General features: G+C 38.8%; 3 protein-coding genes and 1 long non-coding RNA gene across 10 annotated transcripts; 2 read left to right on the top strand and 2 right to left on the bottom strand.

The window, feature by feature from the left end:
* The first annotated feature begins 233 nt into the window (after window positions 1–233).
* Window positions 234–6,659, top strand: LOC100115267 (NPC intracellular cholesterol transporter 1 homolog 1b). The gene is made up of 21 exons (XM_016988063.2): window positions 234–657; window positions 731–933; window positions 1,010–1,134; window positions 1,209–1,552; window positions 1,636–1,976; window positions 2,376–2,474; window positions 2,548–2,726; window positions 2,805–3,014; window positions 3,092–3,293; window positions 3,368–3,484; window positions 3,575–3,755; window positions 3,836–3,963; window positions 4,045–4,302; window positions 4,376–4,539; window positions 4,620–4,735; window positions 4,809–4,954; window positions 5,046–5,242; window positions 5,324–5,555; window positions 5,636–5,749; window positions 5,829–5,991; window positions 6,072–6,659. Exons 1-21 carry the CDS (start codon window positions 441–443, stop codon window positions 6,095–6,097), a joined length of 3,762 nt encoding a protein of 1,253 aa, XP_016843552.1. The 5' UTR covers window positions 234–440; the 3' UTR covers window positions 6,098–6,659.
* Window positions 6,098–9,199, bottom strand: LOC100115227 (ubiquitin C-like). 3 transcript variants are annotated; one of them, NM_001159859.1, is given in 2 exon segments: window positions 6,098–8,274; window positions 8,971–9,162. In NM_001159859.1, a coding segment is annotated over 1 exon segment (1,833 nt). In that variant the 5' UTR covers window positions 8,268–8,274; window positions 8,971–9,162; the 3' UTR covers window positions 6,098–6,434.
* LOC116738589 lies at window positions 8,717–10,327 on the top strand. The gene is made up of 2 exons (XR_004344942.1): window positions 8,717–8,815; window positions 8,910–10,327. It is a non-coding gene; the product is annotated as an uncharacterized LOC116738589 (long non-coding RNA).
* Window positions 9,537–17,335, bottom strand: LOC100680179 (phospholipase DDHD1). 5 transcript variants are annotated; one of them, XM_032599979.1, is made up of 11 exons: window positions 15,346–15,578; window positions 14,520–14,727; window positions 13,660–13,977; window positions 12,730–12,903; window positions 12,517–12,645; window positions 12,255–12,396; window positions 12,020–12,126; window positions 11,648–11,955; window positions 11,263–11,551; window positions 11,030–11,182; window positions 9,537–10,939 (listed from the first exon to the last, which is right to left on the bottom strand). In XM_032599979.1, the coding sequence occupies exons 2-11, from the start codon at window positions 14,590–14,592 to the stop codon at window positions 10,791–10,793; spliced, it is 1,842 nt and encodes a 613-aa protein (XP_032455870.1). In that variant the 5' UTR covers window positions 14,593–14,727; window positions 15,346–15,578; the 3' UTR covers window positions 9,537–10,790. The 5 variants fall into 5 exon arrangements, with proteins under 5 accessions (XP_032455870.1, XP_032455869.1, XP_032455868.1 ...); XM_032599978.1 differs by lacking the exon at window positions 15,346–15,578 and adding an exon at window positions 14,994–15,264 and having other exon boundaries at window positions 14,520–14,921; XM_032599977.1 differs by lacking the exon at window positions 15,346–15,578 and adding an exon at window positions 14,994–15,264 and having other exon boundaries at window positions 14,520–14,927.
* Between the last annotated feature and the right edge of the window lie 496 nt (window positions 17,336–17,831).

Below are 17,831 nucleotides of genomic sequence, written 5' to 3' on the forward strand. Positions count from 1 at the left end.
GCGGGTGTATTATTGTCAGCCGAGCTGATAATGCGCGTCTAGACAACGACTTTTCAATCAAGCCGTAATCACGTGAGTCGGTAGGATTACGAAAATAACGAAGTAAAAAAAAGTGAATGACCACACGAGATCTATAAGCAAGAGGGAACGAAACGAGTCGTTTATATAGAATCCTGAAGAAGCCGATCGCGAGGCGCACCTGCGCGATAAGGAACTCTTGTCTACCTGCCTGATAAGCGCAAACTCGACGGGCTCTATTAATTTTGACCAAATCGCATCGCTCAGTACGAGGCAGATTGCCGGCCAATATGCTCGATCGTGGAGTTTAACGATTTTTTTCTTCGGATAAATGTTCGAGACGTATTCTCTACCAAAATTTGGCATTTGCTTTGCGTTTCGTAAATAAGCTTCTCCCGTTCGTTATACTGCAGTTTTTCAGGATGAAGAGTAAGGCTCTCTTAGCGGTCTTGCTACTGGCAATTTGGGCCGAACGAGTTCGCGGCGACGATTACACTTGCGTTTGGTACGGACAGTGCGGTTTCTCCGAGAACAACCGAGTGCGCAACTGCTTGGACGAGACTTCTGCCCAGCCGATCGACGATGAAGCCGCGAAAGCGATTTTCCGAAAGAGATGTCCCCACTTCTACGAGAAGACAGGTACGGAAATCGGTTACGCGACTCAAATCGATACAGGGATTTTATAATAAAATTTCTTCGCGCTGACACGTAGACGATCCGCCGACCTGCTGCGATGCCGAGCAAATCTCGACGATGGCCGACAACATGAACATGGCAGAGCAAGTTTTTGGCAGATGCTCCACGTGCTTGAGAAACCTCTTTCGCTCCATTTGCGATTTCACCTGCGCCGCCGATCAGAGCCGATTCATGAACGCCACCAAGATCGTCAACGACAACTGGATCGAGTCTATCGAGGTTTTAGTCAAAAATGTTTGCCGTCGTTGTACTTGATCATGCACGCGAAGATTCTTAAAGTTTCGTTGACTCCCAGATATTCCTCGACGAAGCTTACGCCAACGCAACTTACGAGTCCTGCAAGAACATCGTCAACCCCACCAGCGGTACTCTAACCATGGACATGGCGTGTAAGGGCGCCAAGAAGTGCAACCCTAGACGGTGCGTTCACCATGAATGTAATGACACAATTGTAATGACACAATAGTATAATAAACGTCGTGGTAAATTATCAGATGGTTCGACTTGATGGGAGACGACGAGGCGATGCCTTTCGTGCCTTTCAAAATGAACTACGCCTTCAAAGTGGAAGAGCTCGAGTCCGAGTTCATAACAGAGCCACTGAAGCCTCCGACGAAGCCTTGCAACGAGCCCTACGACGAGAAATCCCTGGCCTGCAGTTGCGTCGACTGTCCCGTAGCTTGTAAGCCCAGTGATATCCACTTCGATTACGAGTACTTCGAGATCTTCGGTTGGAGCGGCTACGGCGTCATCTCGGGATTCGTCATACTCCTCGTCAGCGCTGTCTTCACCGTCGGCTTCTGCCTATGCAATCGAAGCAGCTCCAGATCGAAACGCAGTAAGTTTATCCGACGATTAACGTCCGCTTTATGTACTTAGCATACTAATCGAGCAGAAACCGCCACCATCTATACCTTTCAGTGGACGACTTGGAGATGACCAGTTCCGACAGCAACACGAGCTTGGAAAAGCTCGAGAAGCCCGGAACCTGCGGTGAGACCTTTCATCAGTTTCTGCACAGCTGGTTCTTGGTCGTCGGCACATTTTTCGCCAAGCATCCGGTCAGCTCCTTGGCCATCATCAGCAACGTAATCGTCGCGTTGAGCTTCGGATCGTCAAGACTCATCGTCACATCGAACCCGATCGAAATCTGGTCGGCGCCAAGTAGCCGAGCGAGAATCGAGAAGAATTTCTTCGACGAACACTTTCAGCCTTTCTACCGGACTGAGCAGATATTTATCAAGTCGGTGGGACTTGATAAGGTGTGTTGTTGTAACAATCGTAACAATTGTGATGATATGAGATCGAGGAGATTTGTTTGTTCGCGTCAGGCTGCAGAATCACGATTTCGATGCCGATTTCTTTTTTTTCTGCAGAGGATTTCGATAAGTGACAACGTAAATAAACGTTGAGTTGAAAGTTTCGAAAATCTAATGTTGTGTGTGCGATTGTTGATAGTATTCCGTCACGCATTGAATGACGGTTGAGTAGTTTCGGACAATCTCGATCCAGATCGTTGCAAGTGTCATCGTGTCTTTTATGGGCATAGAGACGCGATATCTTTTTCCAAAACCGATCAAAGATCACCTTCTTATCATCCAGAAAAAAATTCCCTTTGCTTTTATTTTGATGACAATGATGTAACGATTTCTCATCAACAGGTATACAACGATATCGACAACGTAACGTACGAGTTTGGTCCCGTTTTCCGGAAAGAGTTTATGCTTGCTGTTCTCGACTTGCAGGAAAAAGTGATGCAGGTAGATAAGAACATAAAAACAGTAAACAATTTTTCGTTGCCTATATACATTTATCGTAACATTATCGGAACAGCTTGGCCAAGAAGACGGAGAGGGCTTGGAGAGGATTTGCTACGCGCCTGTGAAAAACGATTTTTCCGGACCGATGACGCTTTCCTACTGCACAGTTCAAAGTGTTTGGGGCTACTTTCAGAACGAGCCTAAGAAATTAGAGCAGGAGAGCTATTGGAAAACTTTGTTCGGCTGCTTAGAGTATGTGAATCGTTTTACATACCACACACTGATCTACAGTACGTAATTGAACCATTGATAAAAAACAATGATTTTTAGTGCTCCTTACGACGTCAACTGTCTGGCGCCTTACAAGGGTCCCATCATACCTGCCATTGCGGTTGGTGGCTTTTTAGAGGATGGTAAAACCAGCCGCTACGAGGGCGGGGACTACGTCAGATCGACCGGATTAATTTTAACGTTTCTAGTCAAATCTCCGCATAACTCGGAGAAGGAGCAGTTGGAACTGGCTAAAAAGTGGGAACTCCGGTGAGTGCATTGAGCGGATTTTCATAAAAAGTTAATATACTGCGCGTGCGATAATCGTGGTTTATAATTTCAACTAGATTTATCGAGTTTATGAAATACTGGGACGAGCACGAACGTCCTCAGTTCATGGACGTGGCTTACTCCACCGAGAGGTCGATCGAAGACGAGCTGGAAAGATCGTCAAGGGCTGAAGCTATTACGATGATCATAAGCTACGCCTTGATGTTTATCTACATAGCACTAGCTCTTGGAGAATACAAACTATCTTGCTATTGTTTCGTAAGAAGAATTTTGAAAGCATCTTCTGTTTTTTTTTTACAAATCAATGAAATTTCTTCCTTATTTTCACACAGGTATCGAGCAAAATTTTTCTGAGCATCGGTGGAATAATAGTAGTCGTTTTATCAGTAAGTTGTGCCGTGGGAATTTATGGATACCTGGGCGTGCCCACGTCACTACTTACAGTAGAAGTAAGTCGTCGTACTTTTTATGATTCAATGCGGTAATTAAGAAAGAGGTGTGTAATTATCAAACGTTTAATTCATAATTTGCTAAACTAGGTAATTCCATTTTTGGTATTGGCTATAGGAGTCGATAACATATTTATACTAGTCAGAGCACATCAAAGACACCCCCGAAGAGAGGGCGAGTCGATACCAGAGCACGTGGGAAGAATCGTCGGTTCAGTCGGTCCTTCGCTTTTGCTTACGAGCACGTCTGAGGTTCTTTGCTTTTCCATCGGTAATTAACAATTTACTTCACTCGTAAACCTTGCAAATAAATGAATAATTACACGTCGAGTGGATTTCTCTGTCCGACAGGTACTCTATCGGATATGCCGGCTGTTAATACATTTGCCAAGTTCGCTGCCTTATCGATATGCCTAAACTTTTTCCTTCAAATCTCTGCTTTCGTTAGTCTACTATCTTTGGATGCTGCGCGCCAGGAGGTAACGTAATAGTGATATTAGATTCGATAAAAATATCCTCTGCGCGTATTATGGATTTAACTTTTGTGTTTCTTTTTTTAGCAAAATCGTATCGATTGTCTCTGCTGTTTCGCGATAAAGAAGGAGCCGTCGAAGAACACTTACGACCAGGGTGTGATAAATCTATTTTTCGAAAAAGTGTACACACCGTTTCTAATGACGAAACCAGTGCGATTCTTAGTAATGGTGATTTTCATTGCTGCTTTGATTATACACGCAGTCATCGTGCCCGAAATAGAGATAGGTCTCGATCAAAAACTATCCATGCCTTACGATTCTTACGTATTCAAGTACTTCGAGGTAAAACTTATGAAGCATCATTTTGAACTAAATATAATGAGATACTAAATTAAGAAATATCCAAATTCAACAGTTTATGCAAGATTTACTGTCGATGGGACCACCGACGTACTTTGTAGTGTCGAAAGGACTGAACTACAGCGACATCAAAGTTCAAAATGCAATCAGCGGGGCTTCGGGTAGCAACGATGATTCTCTCTACTTGCAAATTTTCTCCGCAGCGAATCGATCGTCCGAGTGAGTATCTGTACTTTGAGAAAATCCTAAAATACATGGTAAATTTTTGTAATTAAACAATGGAACGTTTGCTCTCACAGAACGTACATAGCGCAACCGGCTTCCTCGTGGATCGACGACTACTACGACTGGACTACCATCGACAGCTGTTGCAAGTACTTCTCGGAAAACGGAACTTTTTGCCCTCATGACAAAGGTATGCAAATCGAGAAAGTACAATTTTTTTAACATTCAAAAAATACATTTATTATTTCGAATGCACTACGAAGGTTCGTGTGAAAAGTGTGCTATCGCTCGCGACGAGACATACGATTTGCGGCCGTCTACGAAGGACTTCAGAAAGTACATTCCATTTTTCCTGACCGATGTGCCAGATCCAACGTGCGCTAAAGCAGGTCGATCAACTTATTTGGATGTGAGTTTTCATTTAACTACGGTGTCCTGCTTTTGATTATGATTAGTGTGACTCAATTTTTCAATTTATTAATTATGCAATCGATCTGCAGGGTATTAACTATTATTACGATAACTACGGACTCACAGATGTTGGAGATTCGTATTTCATGACATATCACACTCCATTGAAATTGCAATCTGATTGGTACGAAGCTCTGCGAAGCGCGAGACTGGTAGCGGATGGCATATCTGATATGCTCAACAATGCCAATTTGACGACAGAAAAAATTACAGTATTTCCTTACAGGTATCATTTTTCTTTCTACAGTGAAAAAATAAAATAGATATTATTTGTTTGTACTTTAATGATTGTTTCTGTATTTTTCAGTGTATTTTACGTGTTTTACGAACAGTACCTGACTATTCAATCGGTAGCATTGACTTCAATAGGACTTTCGCTCGTAACTATTTTCTTTGCTACGTTCTTGCTGACTGGATTTTCATTCTTCTCGGCCATTATAGTTCTGCTGACGGTTTTCATGATAACTGTCGATCTATGCGGACTGATGTACTGGGTGGGTATCTCGCTCAATGGAGTTTCTCTGGTAAATCTAGTCATGGTAAGAATCGATTCAGTATTTTAAATTGCAAATTAATTAATTCTTATATGTATGATTGATACAAACTTTTAATTTTGTAGGCAACAGGAATTTCAGTCGAGTTTTGTAGTCACATCGTGCACGCTTATTTGGTATCTACCAAGAAGACCAGGGAGAAAAAGGCCGCCGAGGCTTTGTCCCGAGTAGGAAGTTCGGTAAGTTAGAGTTTCTTTATGAATTGAATTCAATTTATGATAATGTACAGAATAATGTTAAACATGAAACGTTTTCTAGGTCTTTTCCGGTATTACATTAACAAAGTTCGTCGGTATTGCAGTACTGGGTTTTGCTAAAACGCAAATATTTACCGTTTTTTACTTTAGAATGTACTTAGGAATAGTATTACTTGGCGCAGCGCATGGCCTCATATTTTTGCCAGTTTTATTAAGTTTTATAGGTGAGTAGGAAACAGTAACTCATATTTCATACAATTATTGAGACCCTAAAATAAGGAATTTTTTATTATTTTCCTTTCAGGTCCAGTGCAGAAAATAAGAAACTAATTTAAAGACTTAGAGAATTTATTTGTAAGATTATTTATATTTTTATATTGCGATATTTGTAAGAAAACTGCTGTGAGAAAATTTGTAAATAATCAAAGCCATTTATGGTTCACAACATTTATTTATTGTAGATTATAAGTTACATTTATTTTGTTTGAAGTTTTTAAAGCCAAGACTTATAAAAGCTGAAGAACTTAGTTGTGAATGTTAATGAATAATTCCAATACTTTTTCAATTGCAAATCAGTCTAATAAAAAACACCAGCATAAATCAAAATAAAAAATAATCTTAATGCTATCAGTACTATCGATTTACTACTGGTGATTGGTGTTTCGACTTAAGCCATTCCTCCGCGAAGACGCAAGACCAGATGAAGCGTGGACTCTTTTTGAATGTTGTAGTCTGAAAGGGTCCTTCCATCCTCCAGCTGTTTACCGGCAAAGATGAGACGCTGCTGGTCTGGTGGGATGCCTTCCTTATCCTGAATTTTAGCCTTGACGTTTTCGATAGTGTCGGAAGCTTCAACTTCTAAGGTGATGGTTTTACCGGTTAAGGTTTTGACGAAAATCTGCATGCCTCCTCTCAGACGAAGTACCAGATGGAGCGTGGACTCTTTTTGAATGTTGTAGTCTGAAAGGGTCCTTCCATCCTCCAGCTGTTTACCGGCAAAGATGAGACGCTGCTGGTCTGGTGGGATGCCTTCCTTATCCTGAATTTTAGCCTTGACGTTTTCGATAGTGTCGGAAGCTTCGACTTCTAAGGTTATGGTTTTACCAGTTAAGGTTTTGACAAAAATCTGCATTCCACCTCGAAGACGGAGAACGAGATGAAGAGTTGACTCCTTCTGAATGTTGTAGTCAGAAAGTGTACGCCCGTCTTCTAATTGTTTACCAGCAAAGATAAGACGCTGCTGGTCTGGAGGAATTCCTTCTTTGTCCTGAATTTTGGCTTTAACATTTTCAATGGTGTCGGAGGCCTCTACTTCCAGAGTAATGGTCTTACCAGTCAGAGTTTTGACGAAAATTTGCATTCCACCTCGAAGACGAAGAACAAGATGGAGTGTTGATTCTTTTTGGATGTTGTAATCAGACAGGGTTCTGCCATCTTCCAGTTGTTTACCAGCAAATATGAGACGTTGTTGGTCAGGAGGGATGCCTTCTTTGTCTTGAATCTTGGCTTTGACATTTTCGATAGTATCAGAAGCCTCTACTTCCAAAGTAATGGTCTTTCCAGTCAAAGTTTTGACAAAAATTTGCATGCCTCCTCGAAGACGAAGAACAAGATGGAGAGTTGATTCTTTTTGGATATTGTAATCTGATAGTGTTCTTCCATCTTCCAGTTGCTTTCCTGCGAAAATCAGACGCTGTTGATCTGGTGGGATACCTTCTTTGTCTTGGATTTTGGCTTTAACATTTTCAATGGTATCTGATGCTTCAACCTCCAGAGTGATGGTTTTACCAGTCAGAGTCTTTACAAAAATTTGCATGCCTCCACGAAGTCGGAGAACAAGATGGAGCGTTGATTCTTTCTGAATGTTGTAATCAGAAAGAGTTCTTCCGTCTTCAAGCTGCTTGCCAGCAAAAATCAGACGCTGCTGGTCTGGAGGGATACCCTCTTTGTCCTGGATTTTGGCCTTGACATTTTCAATTGTATCTGAAGCTTCGACCTCCAAGGTGATGGTCTTTCCAGTCAAAGTCTTGACAAAGATTTGCATTCCTCCTCTTAGACGCAGGACCAAGTGAAGAGTTGACTCCTTCTGAATATTGTAGTCAGAAAGAGTACGTCCATCTTCAAGCTGCTTGCCAGCAAAAATCAGACGCTGCTGGTCTGGAGGGATACCCTCTTTGTCCTGGATTTTGGCCTTGACATTTTCAATTGTGTCTGAAGCTTCGACCTCCAAGGTGATGGTCTTTCCAGTCAAAGTCTTGACAAAGATTTGCATTCCTCCTCTTAGACGCAGGACCAAGTGAAGAGTTGACTCCTTCTGAATATTGTAGTCAGAAAGAGTACGTCCATCTTCTAATTGTTTACCAGCAAAGATAAGACGCTGCTGATCTGGAGGAATTCCCTCTTTGTCCTGGATTTTAGCTTTGACATTTTCAATGGTGTCTGAGGCCTCCACTTCCAGAGTGATGGTTTTGCCAGTCAAGGTTTTCACAAAGATCTGCATCTTGAAGCTGAAATAAACATTTAAATCAGTTTATCATTCTTAAGACAATACACAAAGATTGTGTTTTGAAAAATACTAATGGAATCTATTTCTGTTCTTCGACTTAATGCAAGCCTTTGTTTAAGAACAAAAAGAAACTTTTTCAGTTGTTGTTTTTACTCTTAAATTGTTGACTTAATGGGCATTAATGTTCAAATCTTACTTTCAGTATCAGATGTGGCAGTAAAATATTTTTTTCCCGTTTTTTTTTTTTTTGAGTATAAGTAATGGTTTGAGGTCTTGGCTTATGCGTAAAATTAAACAAAAATTTTGATGAAGTTTTCCGAAAGATTAAAAATTGATTGTTCGTTGTTATTGTCAAGGGAATAAACGCAAAATTCAAGGTGAATAATTAACAGTCATCTAGCAGCATCATGGCCGACTTGGGGCGTCGCAACCGAACGTATTTCACTCTTAACGGTAAATGGTTTTAAATTTAAGGTTATTATTACTTATTTCGGTAACTGACACATAAATATGCAATTAGAAACGTATTTTTAATCCACAAGGTAAGTTAAAACGCAATAATATTATCAATGATGTTTGTGGCATCTTTCAAAATGGTGGAAGCTAACGACGCACAATTTCGTATTTCCTATTTAGACGTTAAACCGCGTAGATTTCGCAAAGCATATCAGAATTTATAGATAATTAAAGCACTTACCAGTTGAAATTAAAGATGTACTACTAAATAATTATTAACAAAGAAGCTTTAATGACGTAAATAAAACACAGGAAAGCAACACGACTTCTCTCTACGAAGTCCCAACAAAGAATACAGGATTGCGGCCTTCCGGCCTCCGGGTACTGACCTGACCGTTCGCTTAGCAACAGAGACGGCTGACGGACACGGAGTATAGGGTAGGCGCACAATATCGAAGACTGAAGTCCTTCGAGAACTCAACGCGCATGCGCTGTTCGAATGTTCAAACAATGAAGAACCTGCATGTTCGACTTTACAGATGGTTCCTGGCCTGTTTAACTTTTCCGCAACGTTTATTAATCTATTTAACGCGTGTGGGATATAAATCTTCGACTGGAAAAATCCGAATAATTTTTGTTTATAATATTCTTTTTTGATGTTACAGTTAATTTAGGTAATATTCGTTTCAAAATATTTAATTTTATTTTAATGCTTTCATTGAATTTTTTATAGTTATGTTTAGTAACTATCCCAAGGATTAAAGTTTTTTTTAAATTTATATAAATGAATAAATAAATACATAGATATTCAAGTTCAAAAAAATATTATTTTGCGTCAATAATTTTGTTACTTTTGCAATAATGTATTATAATTGATTGCTACTGTTGGTTCTGTTTATTCTACATCATCAGCACTCTATTTTTATAATCGTTCATAGGATCACAGATTATCATTCATAACTTCTCAATTATACAACAAAATTTAAACACTTCATTTACTCGCAAAAGTATCAAACATTGTTAAAACGTTAATAATAACTTGGTGTTCAACAACTTCGTATAAATGGCCACTTTGATAGGATAAAGAGTGGTAGACTTACACTATTTACAAGAGTCGTAGAGAAAAAAATGGATAGTTTTTGCTTTACGAAAATTCCTACTATAATGAATATGATTTTTCTATTATTTTATAACCGATACATTTTATAGTCTCAAAATGATTGTTTTTAATATTATTGTTGGAATAATATAATTCCCTTTGAAATCATCTATCAATACGTGAGCAAAGAAAATTCTTTAAAATAAAACAATGTATGTATCAAGCAATTACAATATTATCTCTCTTAAGAACTTCCAAAACATTTCGTGATTATGTATGGATATGATAAAGTATATTAAAGTCTCATCAGTTTCTTGTAACTTACGTAGAATAATTTAATTATTACAAGAATATAAAAGTGGCATTAAATTAATTAAAGTATCAGTCACTAAACTGTAATTTCATTGATATCTCTACATTTATACAATTGATATTTATGGTTGTGCTAATATTTAATCGTTCTACAATAAATAATTCTTGGCTGAATATTTAAAAAAAATGTAACTAACATTATATTTGCTTGAATTCATGACCTTTGTTTGACGAATCGGAGCACCGTTTGGATAAATATAAAATATTTACAGATAACTTGAAATAATTTAGGCTAGATAACTATAGAACGTATGATTAACATTTATAAATTCTTTTAATAAGGCAAGAGGCATCTGCCAAATCATTTCAAAGTCGAATTCGTACTTATATATTTCTAGTAGAAGATAAGATGTTAGTGTAAAAGCCGTAAATGGCAAAAAATTCTCACGGATACAATTTTACTTTTTTATGTAAACTATATAAAACAATTAGCCTATCGTCGAATTCGTCATATTATTGTATCGTTTTTACATTATCACAGATTTGTTTTGGTGGCAGGCCTGTTTCCAAGCTCAGGCCTATAAGGCCTTTATTAGACTAGTTAACTCCAGAGCAGCTTGATACGATTCGCAACTAATCATATCCCAACATCACGTCTCTAATGTTGGAAATATTCTTGTCAATACGAAATACGCCACATCGCAATTAGTCCAATATGCAGTGTGAGCTGTCACACTGTACAAATAATTCCGACCTATTCCAACAGCTTGTAATACATAGTCCAAACGTTGACTTAATTCTGAAAATTCAGTATAAAACATATATGAAGGTGTGACCAAAAATTAAATTGTATTCTCACAAAAATCTTCTGATTCAAATTTTCATTTACCTTGATCTGGTTGAATAGGTGGATTATCAGGAGTAGGAGAAGTACCCTCTTTTGCATTCCATCCAGCTCTCACTAAACCCCACAAACTCCACCCTCTATCTGCATTTCTATTTGGTGTATCAACTGGACTGCTATCATCTTTTTCATCAGTGTCTAAAGCAAAAAACAAATTTTGGTAATGTCTAATTTCAGAAAGTATAAAGAAATATTTTTAGTAATTGACTTATAACTACCTGATTGAGGATTACTTTGATCACCATTACTCATTGGCTGAGGCTGAGGTGGATCAACTGGCTGGCTATCTATTCCACCATGTGGAGGGATGAGAATCGGTTCTATTTTACTGTATCCTCTCTCTAATAAAGGTTCCATTCTATATGCAACTGGGTCTGACCAATGAAATATGTTATAAAATCTGTTACACAAATATTCTGGCATCAAATCTAATCTATTGGACGGTGTACGTGTACGTAAAGCTAAAAATACCGATAATGGAGAACCCAAACAAAATAAATTCTCAATCTATAAATAAAAAAATATATTAACAAAAATATATGTAAAAATATGATTTTTAGAAATTGTAATTACTCAAGGTATTAAAAATATTTAAATACTCACAGGAAACTGTAAACCTTCAGACGAACGCTCGAGTGAACCAGGAGGACGAGTTTCAAAGCCTACCCACCCAGTGACAATGTCGTAAACAATAACACAGCCAAGTGAATGAGCTAGAACCGAAACTTTTCCCTTCCACCCAGGATGTCGACTAGTAAATTTTTCATACAATCTATTCAGTTCTTTCTGAAGACCAGCTCGAACTTCACCACCATACAAAGGACTTGTATAGTAAAGAATATCCATTGCAGAAGTATTTAGGAGGTGTCGAATACTTAAAACACTATATGGAGTTATTGCATCCACGATATCTGAAATTGAATCATCTCGTAAGTGTTTATGTTGCATGCACATTGGATTTTATTGAAGCCTTACCTCCATCAAGTTTCAATAAAGACCTCCATTCAACAGGAAAAAATTCAACTCGATGAGTGGAATTTGGAAAATATTTTTGTTTCATCCTTTCCACACATTCTCTAAACCTATATTTAATAAATTATATAATTAACAATTGTATTTAATTTTCTTCAAATGTGATTTCACGGTTTTAAAAAAATAACTATCATGTTTTAGAAATATTTAAAGTTAAAACAAGTTGAGAAATACTAACAAAGAAGTATTGCGAATTATTTTGCCCGTATCTCTTTTTTGACCAATTCCATGAACTACAAATACTAAGTGATCAATGTCATTTGGCTTGTCTTCCATTGTGGCAGGTTCTTTATATCCTCTTGCAAGTCTATAACCCGTAGCTAAAAGATGAATTGATTAGTTAAATTTCAACATAAATAATATAAAATCACAAGTATGAACTTCTCATAGAACGATTTTCATTGCTAATATATCTGTATTGTTATTTTTGTTGAACTTACTTTTAGTGAACCCGAATTTCGATGTAACACTACGCATTAATTTACTAGGTGTATATTCACTATAAAGCACAACATCATTTATTGCATGCCAATCAATGTGATATTGGGTAAAGTGCTCAGTATGGAGTACTAAAAAAATTATTGGAATATGATTAGTGTCCGATGAAAACAAAAGAAAAATGTTTTGTACAGTTCATAAGAAGCAATTTATACCTTTGTATGAATGTGATGGTGTTCCAAATTCTGGCGTAGAACTCGATTGTGTGAGAGTTTGTTTTTGAAACATTCGTAAATGAGCTTCTTCTATTACTTCAGAATACTCCAATTCTAGTGGTATCCAAGTTCCATCATAAAACCATGTACCTCTCATTATTTCCCATTCTTCTCCTGCAGATTAGAAATAAATTTTGTATTTCTCATAATTAAATTTTCAAATTTTGTGATTTTTATTTTTATTTATTGCAAAAGTATAAAAGGTTCTCTATATATTTATAACTTGTACTGTTGTAATAACTTGTACAAAATTGATAAGAAAGCAAATGTAAAATTGTTAATAATGTATTCTTTCCATATTGTTAACATTCAAAGTCAAATGCTCTAAAGGAAATTAACTGTAATAAACTCAAGGACAAACCAATCTTTGCTAAAAAGATAGTACAGAAGCAATACAATGAATCATGTGACTGCCTGTAGTTGCATATCTCAGATCACGAACTTGGATCAAGCAATCATAGAATCTGAATGAACATGCCAATTTTCAAAGGAATTTATCATTTAATGAAAGTATGAAGTTTTTATCAAACTCATTAGAAAAAAAAAAAATAAAATAAAAGTGAAAGTAAAGCTGTTTGAAACTAGTACAGTTTTGCTATCATTATTTTTTATCTACTCTTCAAGACGACTTGCGATAAGATTATATAAAACTTCCGAGATATGTGACATTGTCTATACTTGACTCATTACATTATCAGTATAACTAATTTTTCCTTCAACAGCATTTACAAACAAGGAAAAAGATTTGCTATTGCTTAACAATCATATATACAGTTATTACAAATCTTGCATATATTTTTTAAAATAGACACGAATTTGCAAATTACTTGAGTTTATACTTAATTTGATTAGTTAATGGTATTAAGTTACCTGGCCAATATATGGAAAGACACTTCATATTTTCCAGCTCAACATCGTACATTCCTCCTCTAACTATTACTCGTTCAGTGTTCACAGAATCATTGCTGTTTCCATTTTCATTGGTGGCATTTTGTCTTTTTCTCCAAGCGTTTTCAATTCTCAAACTATCATATCCACAAAATTCCATCCATCTCTTATTAACGTCATCTTTGTACAACCATCGAACTTCATTGGGTGTTAGTGGTTCTGCGTATGGCAATTGCTTTGGTAATTCTTTTTTGTCTTCTTCATCCTCATCTTCGAGCACGACAGCTTTCAAGTTGCAGTCTGTTGATGAAAAATACATTAACTTTTTTTAAATTTAACATTTTATAGAGGAATTAGATGAAAAATGTATGATCGCCATTGGAAGAGAAATGTGCAATCTTCATTTTCTTGCTTATTATGAATTTAATGATGAAAACCAGTATCAATAATGAACATATACATCAATTTTCTGCATAAAAAAGTATTATATAAAAAGAGTAATTTTCAAGTTAGCAAAGACGAACAAAGAAGTTATCTTCAGCAGAGTTGACTGAACAGTACATCCTCAAAAAAAAGAAAGAAAAATATCACAGGCCACCTGTCATAAAGGCATAACTAAGTGTTTATCAAAGCCTGCCAAGAATTTCAATTTCAAAGTAGATGCATATAACCGACTGATTCATGAGATGCAGCAGGCTGCATTGTTAGCCAGTGCATGACATCATCGCATGTGAAATCATGGATGCGCAGTGCCAGAAAGCAAGAGATCGAAGCTCTAATTGAAGCAAACAATCGCAGTGGTGCCATCAGCCTACCATCAACACAACAGTAGGTACACATACCTGTGTGAGTGACATCTATATCAAGTGGTGTCTCGCTGAAGGGATCTACATCGGCAAGCAGGTTCGCAGACATCCTCCTCACCAGGATGACGGCCCCAACGAGGATGACACACTTGGAGGTGCTCAGTAGGAAGGAGTTGAGATCAGTCGCGGTCGACAGTAGCACCTGACTCACAGCCGCCTCCTGGTGCTCCAACGCTTGCAGCAGCTTCGAACAAACGCAGGATGTATCTCACGGCGAAGAAAGCGAACGTCTGACTAATTGTCACGCACGGATTACGACGCGCAGAATCTCATTCACACCATGACGTGCTCTCCCGGTGCGCACGGGCTAATGCGGGCCCTTTATAACGACGACAACACGCTGCGGTCTTTCGCGAAAATCAGCAGCTCCTCTGCAGCCTGCAGCTTATATATATATATATATATATATATATATATATATATATATATATATATATATATAGGCAGTACCTCCTCGTCTATATTATATATATCGTTCACGCACACACTCCGACTCGCGCGCGCCTTTTGACAGCAGCAGAGCATCAGCAGCAGCACATCAGCCGAGACGCGCGTGCTCCGCAGCGGTAACGTGCACACTACTATACTATTATTGTATAGGTACTTAGATACTTGCGGCTCGGCCGAAGTAGCTTATCTGCGAGCGCTCTGCTCGCATAGACGGCGAGAAACCCGCGGAGTACCTCCTCCTCCTCCTCCTCTTCCCCACTTTTTTCTCTCTCACACTCCTCGCACGGTCTACTGCGCGATGTGTGCTTTCCTTTTCGTCTCGCGCAAGCCGGACGCACGAGAGCGAACTTACATAATCATAACTAGCCGCTGGTTCCTCTAGACCTAGTAATGGTATGCGCGAGTGTTAGTGTGTGTATATATATATATATATATATGTATATACTGGACTATCCGAACGTCCCTCTTCTTTTCGCCGACTCCCTTCGAAAGAGGATTTCGATTACGCTGAGTGATGTATCAACGGATGCGCGTACGGAGATTGTAACTGACAAAATATATGCGCTCTCTGCAGCAGCGGAAAAAGAACTGTCGACGGCGAGTATTAACATAGCCGCGCGCGCGCGCGACCGTGTTGCAATAGAGATTGTGTGTTATTATATATAGTTGTATGCAAATTTTAGTTCGTCTGCGGGGCTGTATAGACTAACGCAATTGGCACTAAATTACATATCTATAGGTATTATATACGCGATCGTAAAAGAGATCGTTATTGCAGTTGGCAAAAAACAGATGTTTTGCGCCGCAGTTTACATACCGCGCAGCAATAATGCGTATGATTTGGTTTTTAGAATGAGTGCAGTACACATTAGAATCAATAACAATCCATCTATGCAGTTGCAAATAATTATATAGTGCAGAGGAAGTGAGTATATAATCACTGCAGCCGCGACAATGTAAACAGCTGATGCATCAGGCGCGCGCGAGTTAAAAATACACGAGATCGTATATAGAGTATATATCGTTGTCGAAGCGTTAATAGCCGCATATAACTCGCGCTGCGAGAGCGGCTCAATTGTATTCAAAGGAGAGCGCACACTCGTGACGCGTCGTGACTGAATTTAAAAATATGAAGCCACTATAATACACTATACTATAAGAGGAGAAAAAAGCGCGAGAAAATGAAAGAAAAATAATCGGCCGTTGCACTCGATATCCGATCTCATAACGTACCTATATAGAGCTCGCGAGGTGTCCTTCGATTAGCTGGCGGATAATTTCTTATATTCGCGGCGATAGAGTGTAATTTTTTCATCATCTGCAATTTTATCTCCCGCATGCATATCTAAAGCTCGAACGCAACGCCGGCAACGATCACGTCCTTATTACGTATTCTCCAGCTCTGGTTATAAAAGAGGAGAAAATTAAGCAATTTCCTATCATTTTTTTTACACACTCGCAATGTTAATGTTATACACGCGCGCGACTCGTCGAATCATCACCGCCGCTTATTGTCCATTAATAAAACTAATCCGACGACGATCGAGATAACTAACGAGAGCACACACACGCACACATCATGCAAATTACCTGCGTTAAAAGTATGATGCTCGAATTCATCCTCGTCGTCTGATGCTGACAATTGATATCCGAGTCCATGCGTCCGTTCGAGGCACGTGCTCGATCTATATTACACTGATCCACACTCGCACGAGCCGTTTGTCCGCGACAGATCTCCACGAAGAAGCTGACGATGCGCGCACAGCGTAGAGTCGATCTATCGGATCTGTTTAGAAATCATTCACAAACTCGCGCGAGCCTCTTATTGCCCCCTTACACTTTTTTATTATTGCCATATAAAAGCTCGCGTTCGTGCACAATTCGCCGCGGCTTTTTCCTATTAACACATATATACTGAGAGCCAATAACTTATAGCGAAGCGCACCGTTTATCAGCGGACGTATATTATCAGCGCAAAAATTGTAAAAAGATAAAACTATGTATGTCGGCGAAAAGAGAGAGAGAGAGAGAGAGAGAGAGAGAGAGAGAGAGAGAGAGAGAGAGAGAGAGAGAGAGATTAAGACGAATTTCGAGGAAAAAGCCGGCGAGCACCGCTGCTTTACGTTGAAGTTATTCTAAAAGAGAATTTTCCCGAAAATAAACGCAAAAGCTCTGTACGGTGTTATACACTGGATATCAGAGTGGAGAGGAGAGAGACCGGCTTCTCCACAGACTACCATCTCGCTGTCTATCGCCTAGGTATACATACCCGCAATAATACACGCTCCCCTACTCCGAGGCGAAGATCATCATCTGCGCGGTTGCACATCAGGCTGTTCGCGCGCGGTTCTATTAACTTCGCGCGTGCATAACGACGAGAAACAACGGCGCTATTTAGGCGGACTGCGCACTTTCGTGTTTTTTACGACGCCCTGCACAACCGGCGAGATTTTCGACTTTTCGGTTTTGCCCGCTTCTTTTTCCGCACAGTTCGTTTTTATCTCGCTTTGACAAGGATGTATAAGCTTTATTAATGGCTTCGATTAGAAATAAATATGGCGTAACGATCTATTGCACAGTATGTGCAAACTGCGAAACGTTTGAATGATACAAGTTTTAGAGAAACCGATTAATCATCAGTTATCGCTTATCCGTCGAGATTAAAAGTGCAGCGGTATACATTGATAATAGTTATGCATCAGTGCGCACTTCGGCAGTCACGTGCCTTGGATAGAGATAAGACGTTTCGAATTACTTATATATACTATATTCGATAGTGCAGTTCGTTAAATATGATACGCGCGCACCTCCCTGCGACGCAGAAGCATAAGTACCAAA

This window comes from Nasonia vitripennis, chromosome 4 (assembly GCF_009193385.2).
Source record: "Nasonia vitripennis strain AsymCx chromosome 4, Nvit_psr_1.1, whole genome shotgun sequence".
NCBI classification, from domain to species: Eukaryota; Metazoa; Arthropoda; class Insecta; order Hymenoptera; family Pteromalidae; genus Nasonia; species Nasonia vitripennis.